The sequence below is a fragment of the Salpingoeca rosetta genome (genome assembly GCF_000188695.1).
Source record: "Salpingoeca rosetta unplaced genomic scaffold supercont1.4, whole genome shotgun sequence".
Lineage (NCBI taxonomy): Eukaryota > Choanoflagellata > Craspedida > Salpingoecidae > Salpingoeca > Salpingoeca rosetta.
The window spans coordinates 2200112-2212611 of NW_004754930.1; the positions used below are offsets into that span (position 1 = coordinate 2200112).

Genomic DNA, 12500 nt, shown 5'->3' on the forward strand with positions numbered 1-12500 from the left:
CTGTATTTTGAAATCATAGATATATAAAAAGGTGCTCTTAGCTTTGTTCTCTCTTCTTTTACTTTCTTGTGTGTGTGTGTGTGTGTGTGTGTGTGTGTGTGTGTGTGTGTGTGTGTGTGTGTGTGTGTGTGTGTGTGTGTGTGTGTGTGTGTGTGTGTGTGTGTGTGGTGTGTGTGTGTGTGTGTGTGTGGGTGGGTGGTGGGTGTGTGGGTGGGTGGGTGGGTGTGTGTGTGAAGCAGAGGTGAGCCCAGTATTGGCTCAGTTCTGCTACTATTTCGGTTCTGCTGTTGGTTAGTGTTGTTCTTATTGTTGTGGGACAGTCAAGAAGAGTGAAATGGCCGTCAAGAGTACTGGAGAAGGAAAACGGAAGAAGGGACAGCGGTCAATGAAAGGAGGAACGAAAGCGATGCAGGAAGCGCGAAAAGAATGCGGCACGGGCACACACACACACACACACAACACACACACAGGCACACATGCACACATAACACACATAACACACACAACACACATGTCAGCATCCCGGGTCAATGGCGAGGACAGACTCTGCGTCATTTGGGATGCCATAGATGAGGCCGTTTGGAGCGAGGACGCCGTCGTACCACTTGGCACTCCCGTCAAGTTCGGTTATGGTCGTGGTGTCGGTATTGTTTGTGGCTGGATCGAAAATGAGGACTGATGGTGAACTGAATGGGATGCCGACAATGTTGCCGTTGGGTGCGAGTGCGCCGCCGACCCATTTGCCAAAGCTTGTTGCCTCCGCGACGGGCAGCTGCGCGGTGGCATTGGTGGCTGGGTTGATAACAAGTGTGGTTGCGGTGAGGTACGGGATGGTGTAGATGAGACCGCTGCCTGCAAGCACGCCCCCACGCCAATTGTCGTTTGTACCGAGGCCACTGATGGTGGTGAAGTCCATCGTGAGGGACTCTGGATTGATGATGAGAATAGAAGAAGCCAACCTTGGAATACAGTAGTAGATGAGGCCGTTGTCTGCCTGCACACCGCCATCCCATTTGTACCTTTCGGTCGGCAGCCCCGCCAGGGTGGTGATGTCGGACGTGTTGGTCTCCGGATCAATGATCAAAACAGATGTTGCAGAGAATGGAATGCCGACGACGAGGCCGTTGGTGGCTGCAACGCCCCTGCGCCATTTGAAGGTGCCGGACCCAAGTGAGTCGATGCTTGTGGTGTCAATGGTGTTCGTCTCTGGGTCAACGATGAGCATCGTCTCGCTGACTGATGCAAACATGTAAATGAGGCCGTTGTGCGCGAGCACAGCACCGGCCCACTTGCCGTTGTCCGCTCCAAGGCCGGATATTGTAGTTGTGTCGACGGTGTTGGCGTCCGGGTCGATGATGAGCACTGCAGGCGAGTTGTACGGTGCAGCGTAGATCAGGCCGTTGTTCGCCAGCGCGCCTCCAAGCCACTTGTGTGTCGTTGAGGCGACTTGACCAAAGGTCCTGGTATTTGGAGTGCACACTTTCCCATAGACGCGATCGATGGTGCTCTGCTGCGCCTTAATTGTCCTCTGCTGTGTTGGGACTGTCCGCAACAACGTGTCCATTGTTTTGAACAGCCCATCCACGCTCATGCCGTTCACAAACACAAATTGGCTTGATGGATCGCTGGTGTTGATGTGGAAGGCACCCGTACCGTCCTCTCCCACCACCGCCGCTCCCAGGCAGCCGTTCTGCTGCTCATTCAGCAAGAGCATCCCCACGGCAAACACGGACAAGACAGCCAGCATAGTCACAGTCACGTTCACGGTCATCTTGCTCTTGTTTCTGTGCTGTGGCCTTCTCCGCAAGACGCGTGAGTGGACTTGTTTTGTTACGACGAAAATTAGCCATTTACCACAGCTCACCGTAGCTCAGTTGGCAGAGCGTGGGATTGTAGACGGTTAACAACTCAAGTTTCCTACGGTCACTGGTTCGATTCCAGTCGGTGAGATGTTCTTTTTTTTTTTGCTTCATTTCCCGGACGCAATCCAACAACAACACCACACGATGCTGGCGCTGGGCTTTGCGAGGAAGGCGTGCTGTTCTGCTGCGGCTTCTGCTGCAGCTGCGGCTGCTTCGGGACGGGTGCGACTGCGACTGCTGTCGGCTGCAGCGGCTGGGGTAGGCGGTGGAACAGCCAACATCGGGCCCACAAGTGCGGCAACGGCACCGATCCGGCCCTCGCTCAACTTCAAGGGTTGGCGCGACAACCTAGAGTACCACCGGGCCAACATCCGCAACAGAAACGTCGAGGCGAACGTCGACGCCGCGGTGCGTGTGTGGGAACGCTTGTGTGGGGGGAGATGCTTGGTGCAAACCGAATTGGCTGAAAGGATAGGGTGTGTGATGTTGTTGCTTGGCTCTGCGTCTTGTTTTGTGTGTGGTGTTTCGTGCCACTCTCGCGTGCCACCCGTTTCGTGCCACTCGTGCGTGCCACTACTACGTGTTCAGTGGACCTCACTTGACACGCATGGCGCATTGGTAGGTGGAAGCATATGAACAGTACGTGGCACAGCTGCAGCGTGTGGAGCAGCTGAGGCACGAGCGGAATCGTCTCACCGACAGTATCAAGGTACACAATCACGTCGAAGTGCTCTGTGCGCGTGTATCCCTTGCACCAACTGTTGACCTCACGCTGCATGTCGTTCTTGTTCTTGCTCTCGTTCTTGTTCTTGTTGTTGCTGCATGCAGAAGATGAAGGACAAGAAAGGGTCAGAGTTCCAGGAGCTGCTGCGGCAGTCCAAACAGAACAAGACAATCTTGCAAGAAGTTGAGGTGTGATGGCGTTGCATGTGGCCTTTGCTGTTGTCTGTGTAACCTGCCTTGTTCTCCCTGGAAATGTGACGCTTCCGCTGACACACACACACACACGCACGCACTCGCTGGTGCCCCGCTCACACAACACGCACTCACTTCCACACGCACAACACATACTTGCCTCCACATCCGCACACACGCACAGAGCCAAATGCCCTGGGTGGAAGAAGCCATGCTGATTGAGGGCCTCGCCATTCCAAACGAGACACACCCAGACGTGGTGCGTTTGCGAACGATACATGAACCCCCATATGGTGCTTGTGTGCCACAACCCATGTACACAGCTCACCTGTCGCTGCCCTTTTTCTCTCCCCGTGTGTGTGTGTGTGTGTGTCTGTGTGTGTCTGTCTCTGTGTGTGTGTGTGTGTATCAGCCCGTTGGGTCAGAGGAGCAAGCGACGGTGCTGCAAACAGTGAACGAAGCACCGTCCTTCTGTTTTGAGCCCAGAGACCACCTTGCCATTGCGCAGCCCAACAACCTCATCAACTTCAGGTACGTGTGCTGTGTGATTGAGTGAGTGCGCGTGTGCGTGCGTGCGTGCGTGTGTGTGTGTGTGTGAGTGCGCATTTGCGTTTGTGGCATTAGCCTCTGCACAACGTGCTGTTCACACCACACACGTACCCGATTGCATGCGTGCAACCTCGCATTCCTTTCACCTCCTCCGCCCACTCATCCCGTCCCCACCATCACCACCAAAAGGTCTGGTGCTGCGGTCACCGGCAGTCGCTTCTATTTTCTTCATGGCAAAGTCGCCCTGCTCGAGTTTGCTCTCGTCCACTACGCAATCAACTTCATGACGCAGCGGGTACCATATGCGCGCGCGTGTGTGTGTGTGTCTGTGTGTCCGTGTGTCTGTGTGTATGTGTGTGTGTGTCTGTGTCGGTGTGTGTCTCTCTCTCTCTCTCTCTGTGTCTGTGTGAGTGTGTGTGTCTCTCTCTCTCTGTGTCTGTGTGTGTGTGTGTCTCTCTCTCTGTGTTTTGACAGAAAACTCCCTGGTGATGTCGTGATGAGTTTACACCCACTCGGTTCAGCTCCTCCTTCCATGCCTCCACACCTTACCAACCATCTAATCAACCTGCCGCCCGCCACTCGCCGCCATGTAGGGATATGAGCCTGTCACTGTACCCGATATTGTCAAGACGCGCGTTGCTGAGAGCTGCGGTTTCCAACCAAGAGACGACGCATCACAGGTAAGTTGTGTCTGTCTGTGTGCGTGCGTGTGTGTGTGTGTGTCTGTCTGTCTGTCTCTGTGTGTGTGTCTGTCTGTCTGTGTGTGTCTGTGTGTGCGTGCCTGTGTGTTTCCGGTGTGCACTGTCACAATTTCCACAACTTTCCTCCCTGCACATCATTGCTGCCATCCACACCTCAATACATCTTCACCCCATGCAACCCCACCTGCACACCTGTCTCTTTATCACACCTCAGATCTATCACCTTGACCAACAGCACTCTGTTGGCCAGGCTGAGCTCTGTCTTGCTGGAACGGCCGAAATCCCCCTTGCAGGTGTGTGTGTGTGTGCGTGTGTGCGTGTGTGTCTGTAGGTGCGCGTGTGCGTGTGCGTGTGCGTGCGTGTGTGTGTGTGTGTGTGTGTGTGTATAAGTACGCTCGTTTGCTGCTGTCTGCTTTTGCGGTGTTGATTTGTGTGCCCATTGTACCCGCATCACCACACCTGCAGGCATGTGGATGGGACACACATTTGATGACAGCGAGTTGACAAAGAAATACATCGCTGTCGGCCACGCCTTCCGCTGTGAAGCAGGTGCGGCTCTGCGAACACGTGTGTGTTCGCGGTTGTGTGTCTATGTGTGTGTGTGTGTGTGCGTGTTGACATGGTATGCAGCTGCGTGCGTATGTTGCGGCTGCGCACCGTCCACCATCGTGCTCACTTTCCTCATGCAAATCATTGGACCACAATCATTACCGCCGTCATTGTCGTCGCCATCATGACCATCACTGCTCATCAGGCGGTGCCGGCGCCACGAATCGCGGTCTTTATCGCGTCCACCAGTTCACAAAGGTGCCGCATGCAAAGTGGGATTTATGAGCCCTCCAACACACACACACACACATTCACACACATTCACACACGCACGCACGCACGCACGCACGCACACACACACACACACACACGCACGCACGCACACACTCACACCGACTCACACTCACACTCAAACTCACTCACTCACACTCACACCGACACACATTCACACACATTCACACACGTGCCAGGCTGAGCTGTTTGTGATTTCGCCTGGCGACCTGGAAACGTCGTGTGGCCTTCACGATGAGATGCTGCAAGACCAAATCGACCTCTTTGCTTCCCTCGGCCTCCACTTTAAGGTGGCATGCTACCGTTGATGGTGGTGTCTCGCCTGTGGCTGTGCTTACGTACTGTTGCATACACCTGTGCAGTTGTGTCGATGCTCATGTCTGTGGTCGCGGTGCGTTCTTCACTGACCCACTGACCCCATGTGTCCATGTGTCCATGTGTTTCTCCACTCCAACATCCCCACTCAAACAGGTGTTGGACATGCCGACAGAGGACCTTGGCGCACCAGGTACGCACACGCTCGTAGCCAAATGGCTTGCGGAGAGGCAGAGCAAGGGCGGAAGGGAGAGAGTGACCGAGGGACCGAGGGACGGAAGCAGCATGCTCACACATGACACCCACAACACACACATACACACATTCACATACACACATACATACACATACGCCTACACACATTCACACGCACACATACATACACGCCACACACGACTGCAGCGTATCGAAAATACGACATTGAGGCGTGGATGCCGGGGCGACAGGAGTTTGGCGAGGTGAGTACATGCATACCGCCATTCCAACATGAAACCTCGTTTGTGACTGCACACTACACACTGCACACTGCACACTGCACACTGGACATGTGACCACCACCGCCACCACCGCCACCACTCACTCTTACCATCATAATCATCACTGCTGTCAGATTTCGAGCACGAGCAACTGCACGGACTACCAGAGCCGCCGCCTAAACATCCGCTCCCGTCCAACGCAGGCCGCACCGTCATCGTTCGTCCACACCGTACGTCGCCACACATCCACGCACGCACACACGCGCACACATGCATGCATGCAGGCAGGCAATGTGGATGGTGTTTGAGCATGCACACAAGCCTTACACTAACACTGCAACCTCCCTTCTCTCGTTCACACACACACACACACACACACACACACACACACACACACACACACACACACACACACACACACACACACACATCTCAGCTGAATGGCACGGCGTGCGCTGTGCCGCGGATGATCGTTGCCATTATGGAAACGTTTCAACGCGAAGACGGAGACTTTGACATTCCCGCTGTTCTCGAACCGTACATGCCCCATGGCGAAGGAAGAAAGCCGACGTAAGATAGAAGCTTGCAGGCATTTTGATGGCCAAACCGCATGCGCTTTGTACGCGCATGTGGATGGTCTTACGAAGGTCTTGTGAAAGTGGGCGGCGCACTTGTTGCGCGTTGATTGTTTACTTTTGTTGTTTCTATACACGATCAGCTATTGTACTTCACATAAAAACAGACAAGAACGGCCACTGAATCAACGACATGACATGACATCACACAATCAATCAACAAACACACAAACAAACAAAGAAAAAAACAAACAAACAAACAAACAAACGAATAAACAAACAAACAAACAAACAAACAAACAAACAAACAAACAAAACACACACACAACCTCACACACACACACACACACACATTCTCTCTCTCACTCTCTCACTCTCACAACCTCTTCCCCCCCCCCCAATCCAAATCGACATCACCACCATCACCATCACCATCGTCATCACAGCGCTGACTGGGATGGGCGAAGCGATGAGGGGAGGGACGACGCTGCTGCTGCTGCTGCTGCTGTTGTTGTTGATGTTGTTGTCGATGTTGTTGTTGTTGCTGTTGTTGCTGCTGTTATTAATGTTGTTGTTGATGCTCTTGTCGGGTGCCTGCTTGCAGTCCAGTCGAGAATGTATGCGGGCAGGAAGCCATCACGACTCGCAGCAATGCACACCCCGTCAATGGTCGTCACCATGTGGTCGTTGTCCCACGCATCCGTGAACTGTGCTGCGGGATCATGTGTGAGCGGCTTTTCATCAAAGATGATGCCCTCGATATCAACACGACCGCCCTCATCGTCGTTGTCGTTGACGGGTGCACGGCCCCAGTCTGCTCGCCGCAGATTCTGCACACGCGCTGTTGACGAGGAAGCGAAGAGAAGATAGTGGGGCCGGGGCGGGGGTGACAACGTGAGTGGCACAGACGCACGCGTGGAGTGAGAGGTTGAAGGGCAGAGTATCAGGATGTGCGCATGCATACGAAGGGCAGACATACGCACATGATCAACTGCATTCAAACAAGCAAACCACAGGCAAACGAAAGGTCAACAAAACAAGCGGTAAAAGCTATAAAACAGTGGCCCTCACCGCGTCGCTTGCGTTGAGTCGGCGGTACAGAAGCAGCTTGTGAAACTGTGGGCAGCACATCTGCTGGCCGCTCAAACACATCCTCGTCGTCATCATCATCATCACCACGATCATCACCACGATCATCTCCACGATCGTCACTATCGATGCGTGGTTCGTCGTCTCTCATGGCAGTGCTGGCACCAACTCTGGGCCCATCCTTCTCACCTTCACCACCACTCGCACCAGTGCCGCTCGCTGTGCTCTCACGCCTGTTTGCAGACGTCCTTCCACCTCTTGCTCTTGCTCTTGCTCTTCCCCTCCCCCTTCCTCTCCCTCCCCCTCTCCCTCGTCCACGGCCACGCCCGCGCCTTGCAACACCACCAGTGCTGCCACTGCCACTGCTGCGCAGTGTGGCTGCGTCCGCTGGGAACAATCGCGCAAAGCACCGTCGCGAGCACACGTCCTTACACGTCTCAAACTGCTCGTTGACGATCATGGGATCGGCCCCGTGTAGCATGAGCACATGCGCCACATCCACCAGCCCAAGCGACGCCGCAATGTGCAGGGGCGTGTCGCCTTTTGGTCCAGAGAGGTTCACGTCGGCCCCGTGCTCCACCAAGTACTCCACAACAGCGCGCTGGTTGCTGCGGACTGCGGTATACAGGGCCGTTCGTCCGCGTCGATCGCGCGCATCAACATCTGTTGTCCCGCTCTCAATCAGCACGCGGAGCTGCTCCAGCTGCCCACGCCGTGCGAGCACGTGCACGGAGTGGCCCGCGTTATTGCCTGCAGGCATCTTTGCTGATGGCGCCGACAACGACGATGACGACGATATAGACGGTATCCTACTTTGTCGTTGTTGATGATGATGTGATGGTGAAGAGGGTGTGGCGGCGGTGGATGTTGTGGACAACAGTTGTGCAGGCGAAGCTGTGGATATGTTGACCACGTGCCCGCTTGCCGTTGTTGGTGCTGCTGCTGATAATGATGCTGTTGCAGGTGGTGACATTGCTGGTGTTGACGATGACGTACGCCGCTTTGCGCTACTTGCACGCGGTGACAGCGCTGGTTGCGCTGGCCTGCACAGGCAAGCAATGAGGCACAAACGTGAATGCATTCAAAGCAAGCGGCAACATGGTGTCAGCACGTCTTGCAATTGTGTGCAGAGGGGTATACAGAGGGGTAGACAGAGGGGTATACAGAGGGGCAGACAAAACGACACACACACACACAACACACACACGCGCGCAAACAAACAAACATACAAACATACACACACACATACAAACCTCGTGGCTTCTACCCATCTCGAGCAATTGCATACCTGAGCGAGACTGACCGGCGCTTGACGTGGGGCAGCGGCTGCGTTGCCATCATCGCCACGCGGTGCAGGACTGCAAACTGCCGGTTTGTCGGCTGCTCGCGTCGCGCCTGCCCGAGCAAGTCAAACGGCGTGTTGCCGTCGTTGTTGATGGTGAGCTTGTTTGCACCGGCCGTCAGCAGCCGCCACACCAACAGCGGCTCGCCAGAGACAACGGCCACGTGCAGCGGGGTGTTGCCCATTCGCGTCTGCGGGTCGAGCTTGGCGCCTGCACGCAGCAGGTCGCCAGTGATGCCGAGATGGCGCACAGCAATGGCGGCGTGCAGCGGGTAGATACGCTCCCCACGATGCAGCGGGGTGTTGATCACGCGGGAAAGCTCTTTCGCCGTCTGGCCGCTGAGGATGTGACGCACGTGCGCCCACGCGCCTCGACCAATGGCCTGATACAGAGCAAGCAGCACCCGCTGTCTGTGGCCTACCGCCTGCTGCTCAGCGGTGGTGGTGGCGGCGTCTGCGGGGAGTGACGGCTCCGGCGCTAGTAGCTGCTGCGCGCACAGGGAGGCGGTGGGCAGCAGCTGCATCGGGGTGTCGCCCTGGTCGGTTTGCTGGCGGCGATCCGCACCGCAGGCCACCAGCAGTTCCATCAGGAGCTCCCCGCCCTGCAGCGCGGCCACGTGCAGCGGCGTGTGGCCGCCGGGCCCGCGCGCATTTGGGTCTGCGCCGCTCTGCAGCAGCAACGCAGTCATGGCGGCGTCGCCGGCAGCCACCGCATCGTGGAGGGGTGTCCACCCAGCTGCATCTCGCGCGTCAACCGCACGGTTCTTGCCTTGGCGCTGAGTGTCACCTGTGCACTGCTGGTGTTGCTGGTGTTGCTGATGCGGTTGCTGGTGCTGGTGCTGGTGCGAGAGTACAGCGCTAGCGTCTTTCTGTGTTGTGGCCAAGCGAAACGCAGCATCGACGAGTCTTCCTTTGGAAGCATAAATATGCAGTGACGTCAGTCGATTCTCGTCTCTGGAGTTGCTTGTCCGCCTGTGCCTTGGGTTGCCGCCATTGCTGTGACCATGTCCGTTGCCACTCGCACGTTTCATGTTGTTACTATTGTTGTTGTTGCTGTTGTTGTTGTTGTTGTTGTTGTGGCCCCTCTCTGCATCCATGCTCTCCTCCTCAGGTGTGCAATCCATGTCGTCGCTGCTTGCATGGCGCTGACGACTCTGAGCAAGCTGCTGATATGCATACAGGCTGAGCAGTCGAGCGTGCTCCTTTGTGCGCCCTCGTTGCCCTTGTTGAAGATTGCGCGCCAAACGCTGGTCGACGCTGTCGCCCTTCTCCATCGCTATGCTGCTTCTGGAGCTGCCTCCACCGTCATGGCTTCCACCCGCACGCCTGACAGCTGCACTACCATCACTACCACTCTCCCGACGACCACTGCTGTTGCTGCTGCTGCTGCGGCTGCTCCCACCACCTCCTGCTCTCACAGCAGCACCACCACTGATCCTGGGCTGCTGCACATTCCCTTCAGCATCAACCAGTTGCGCCAGCGCCAGCCACAACCCGCCGTCGCGCGGCATTGTCGAGGACGCACACAACACCACAAAATGCAGTGGTGACTCACACCGCTGACGTGAAAAAAATAAAAAAAGTTGTCTGGGTGTGCTGTGTTGTACGGGCCCAATTCGCCGCGACACAAACAACAACAACAAAGAAGCCCAAGCAAGACGCTGCTGCAGGACACTCAAAGACTTGACTTGAGGTGGGCTGTTGGGTGTGCGCGGACATTGCGTTGGTTGGTCTTGGAGGAGGGGGTGATTCGACGAGAGGGAGCCACAAAGAGTGACACACACACACACACACACTCTCTCTCTCTCACAGACTGCAAGAGCGTTGGTGGGTGGGTTCCCTTGCGTGGATGGCGTGTTGTGGCTGTGCATGAACCAACATCACCATCACCATCACCATCATCATCATCACCATCACCATCAAACGCAGCCAATATTGATGTTGACCACTGCTTACCACATCACTGGGTTTTGTTTGGGCTGTGCGGTGTATCCCAGGCAGTCAGTGGCTTGTGGCTTGTGGCCCACTCGAAGTTGGTCCACCCGCCATCATGCCGGCGGCAATGGGGCCGGATGGTCTGTCGCACTACCGTGACGATGATGAGGATGACACCATTCAACTCCAACGTCAGTCAGTGCCACGCATGGTGGTGATGGTGGTGGTGATGGTGATGGTGGTGGTGGTGGTGGTGGTGGTGTGTGTGTGTGTGTGTGTGTGTGTGTGTGTGTGTGTGTGTCCGTGCTCGTAGTACACCTGCCCGTGTTGTGCTTATCAATCATGCGTGCTCACAATACCACCCCGTTCCTTGTGACCATCTCACAGCGGACGCGCCGGACTGGAGCCGCGTGGAAGAACTGAAGAACAAGCTTGGATACCGTGAAATCCAGTCAACGTGTGTGTTGCTGCGATACCTCTTTGTTTCTGTGACGCCTCTTGTTTCTGTGTGGTCTTGAGAAATAGCAGCTTGTCACCACTGCGTCATGGGGACACCAAACGCGTTTTGGCGTCTGATTGGTGGTGGTGGTGGTGTGTCTTGCTTGTACGCACACACTCATTTTACACACACACACACACACACACACACACACATCACGCACACACACATCACACACACACACCACACACTCGCACACACTTGTAGGTCTTGCTGCAAGCCCAGCAACCTTCTGCTTGGCGTGCTGCAAGTGCTGCTGTTGCTGTGCATCTTCGCAGCAGCCGTCTGGGCAAAGGTACAGTACTGCCTTATGTGTCAAGAATGTGTTGACCCAATCTGTTGTATCGCAAGCCGCGCCTGTGGCGTATCCCATGCACACGAATCATGCAGCGACCTATCACACCCTGATGCTCACGCTGTATCTTTTTCACCCACGCACGTGGACACTCGCAGCTCTCCTTCCTGTCACTGGAACACATCATTTACAAAGCTCGTGAGTATCGCTTTTTGCATCGCGTGTACGTGCATGAGTGCGCATGAGTGTGCGTGCGTGTGTGCATGCGTAGGTGCGTGCGTACGTGTGTGTGTGTGTGTATGTGCGTGTGTGTATGTGTGTGTGTGTACGTACGTGTGTGTGTGTATGTGTGTGTGTGCGCGTGCGGTGACAGGAGCCTGTACGTGCTGTTCCATGGCGGTGTTTGCTCGCGCACTTACACCCGTTTGTCGCGCATGCACACACACGCGTGTGTGCAGACAACAAAGGCACCCATCCCGACGATGATGACGATGATGGTTTCCCGTCGGGCGACGAGAACGAGATCAAACAGCGCGGTCGCCTCGCATATGCTGCCGTCTGTCTCGCCATTGTCGTGCCCTATGGTGCGTCCAGCACAGCTCTGTTTGTGTGTGTGTGTGTGTGTGTGTGTTTGTTGGCTGGCTGTGTATGTGCATGTGTGTGTGTTCTTTTGCGCCCACTTGTCCAACGCCTTCCCGTTTGTGCAACGAGCCATGCGCTCGATACTGCTTACACGTGCATCTGTATGCTGCATTGGACTTTGTGGCAGCTTGGTCGCTGGTGTGGAAGGTGTGGCGCACCCCACTCTTCAACGATGTAAGTGCTGTGCTGTGCTGTGTATCACACGGACAAACAAGCACACCCCAAGCTGATGTGGTTGCTTGTTGTTTTGTCATCGTGTGGCCATACCTGTGCCCGCTGCCGCTTGCTTCCACCATCCACAACCATCCACAACCATCTACAAACACCATTCACAACCACCATTCACAACCATCTACAAACACCATTCACAACCACCATTCACAACCATCTACAAACACCATTCACAACCACCATTCACAACCATCACCGTTGACGCAACAGCCGCAGCACATGTGGCCGCGCGGG

The 12500-nt window shown here is 55.4% G+C and overlaps 5 protein-coding genes and 1 non-coding gene across 6 annotated transcripts in view; 3 read left to right on the plus strand and 3 right to left on the minus strand.

The window, feature by feature from the left end:
• Positions 1 to 285: 285 nt before the first annotated feature.
• PTSG_01538 (uncharacterized protein) lies at positions 286 to 1832 on the minus strand. The gene has a single exon (XM_004997459.1). It carries the CDS (start codon positions 1769 to 1771, stop codon positions 515 to 517), a length of 1257 nt encoding a protein of 418 aa, XP_004997516.1. The 5' UTR covers positions 1772 to 1832; the 3' UTR covers positions 286 to 514.
• A 27-nt stretch (positions 1833 to 1859) lies between these two features.
• PTSG_20065 lies at positions 1860 to 1950 on the plus strand. Its single transcript has one exon. It is a non-coding gene; the product is annotated as a tRNA-Tyr (tRNA).
• A 25-nt stretch (positions 1951 to 1975) lies between these two features.
• Positions 1976 to 6413, plus strand: PTSG_01539 (uncharacterized protein). The gene is made up of 15 exons (XM_004997460.1): positions 1976 to 2270; positions 2485 to 2571; positions 2691 to 2774; positions 2962 to 3036; positions 3190 to 3308; positions 3516 to 3621; positions 3920 to 4006; positions 4242 to 4320; positions 4493 to 4576; positions 4782 to 4834; positions 5047 to 5157; positions 5339 to 5375; positions 5585 to 5640; positions 5793 to 5888; positions 6095 to 6413. Exons 1-15 carry the CDS (start codon positions 2007 to 2009, stop codon positions 6230 to 6232), a joined length of 1476 nt encoding a protein of 491 aa, XP_004997517.1. The 5' UTR covers positions 1976 to 2006; the 3' UTR covers positions 6233 to 6413.
• A 260-nt stretch (positions 6414 to 6673) lies between these two features.
• Positions 6674 to 8082, minus strand: PTSG_01540 (uncharacterized protein; the record flags this gene model as incomplete). Its single annotated transcript, XM_004997461.1, has 2 exons — positions 6674 to 7074; positions 7305 to 8082. 2 exons carry the CDS (start codon positions 8080 to 8082, stop codon positions 6674 to 6676), a joined length of 1179 nt encoding a protein of 392 aa, XP_004997518.1.
• A 247-nt stretch (positions 8083 to 8329) lies between these two features.
• Positions 8330 to 10171, minus strand: PTSG_01541 (uncharacterized protein; the record flags this gene model as incomplete). Its single annotated transcript, XM_004997462.1, has 2 exons — positions 8611 to 10171; positions 8330 to 8360 (listed from the first exon to the last, which is right to left on the minus strand). Exons 1-2 carry the CDS (start codon positions 9936 to 9938, stop codon positions 8330 to 8332), a joined length of 1359 nt encoding a protein of 452 aa, XP_004997519.1. The 5' UTR covers positions 9939 to 10171.
• Positions 10172 to 10670: 499 nt separating this feature from the next.
• The window catches only part of PTSG_01542 (chitin synthase 1), a 12914-nt gene continuing 11084 nt past the window's right edge, over positions 10671 to 12500 (plus strand). The window contains exons 1-7 of the mRNA XM_004997463.1: positions 10671 to 10790; positions 10987 to 11056; positions 11306 to 11393; positions 11552 to 11591; positions 11852 to 11977; positions 12163 to 12209; positions 12477 to 12500. The exon at positions 12477 to 12500 is cut by the window's right edge and continues 69 nt beyond it. Of these exons, the coding sequence (XP_004997520.1) occupies positions 10715 to 10790; positions 10987 to 11056; positions 11306 to 11393; positions 11552 to 11591; positions 11852 to 11977; positions 12163 to 12209; positions 12477 to 12500 (471 nt within the window). The 5' untranslated portion in view covers positions 10671 to 10714. The remainder of the gene's footprint in view (positions 10791 to 10986; positions 11057 to 11305; positions 11394 to 11551; positions 11592 to 11851; positions 11978 to 12162; positions 12210 to 12476) is intronic.

Coding starts and splice junctions, on each gene's coding strand:
- PTSG_01538 (XM_004997459.1), bottom strand. CDS start 1,771: ATGACCGTGAACGTGACTGTGACTATGCTGGCTGTCTTGTCCGTGTTT.
- PTSG_01539 (XM_004997460.1), top strand. CDS start 2,007: ATGCTGGCGCTGGGCTTTGCGAGGAAGGCGTGCTGTTCTGCTGCGGCT. Junction 3,037..3,189: donor ACGAGACACACCCAGACGTG/GTGCGTTTGCGA, acceptor TGTGTGTATCAG/CCCGTTGGGTCAGAGGAGCA. Junction 5,641..5,792: donor GGCGACAGGAGTTTGGCGAG/GTGAGTACATGC, acceptor CACTGCTGTCAG/ATTTCGAGCACGAGCAACTG.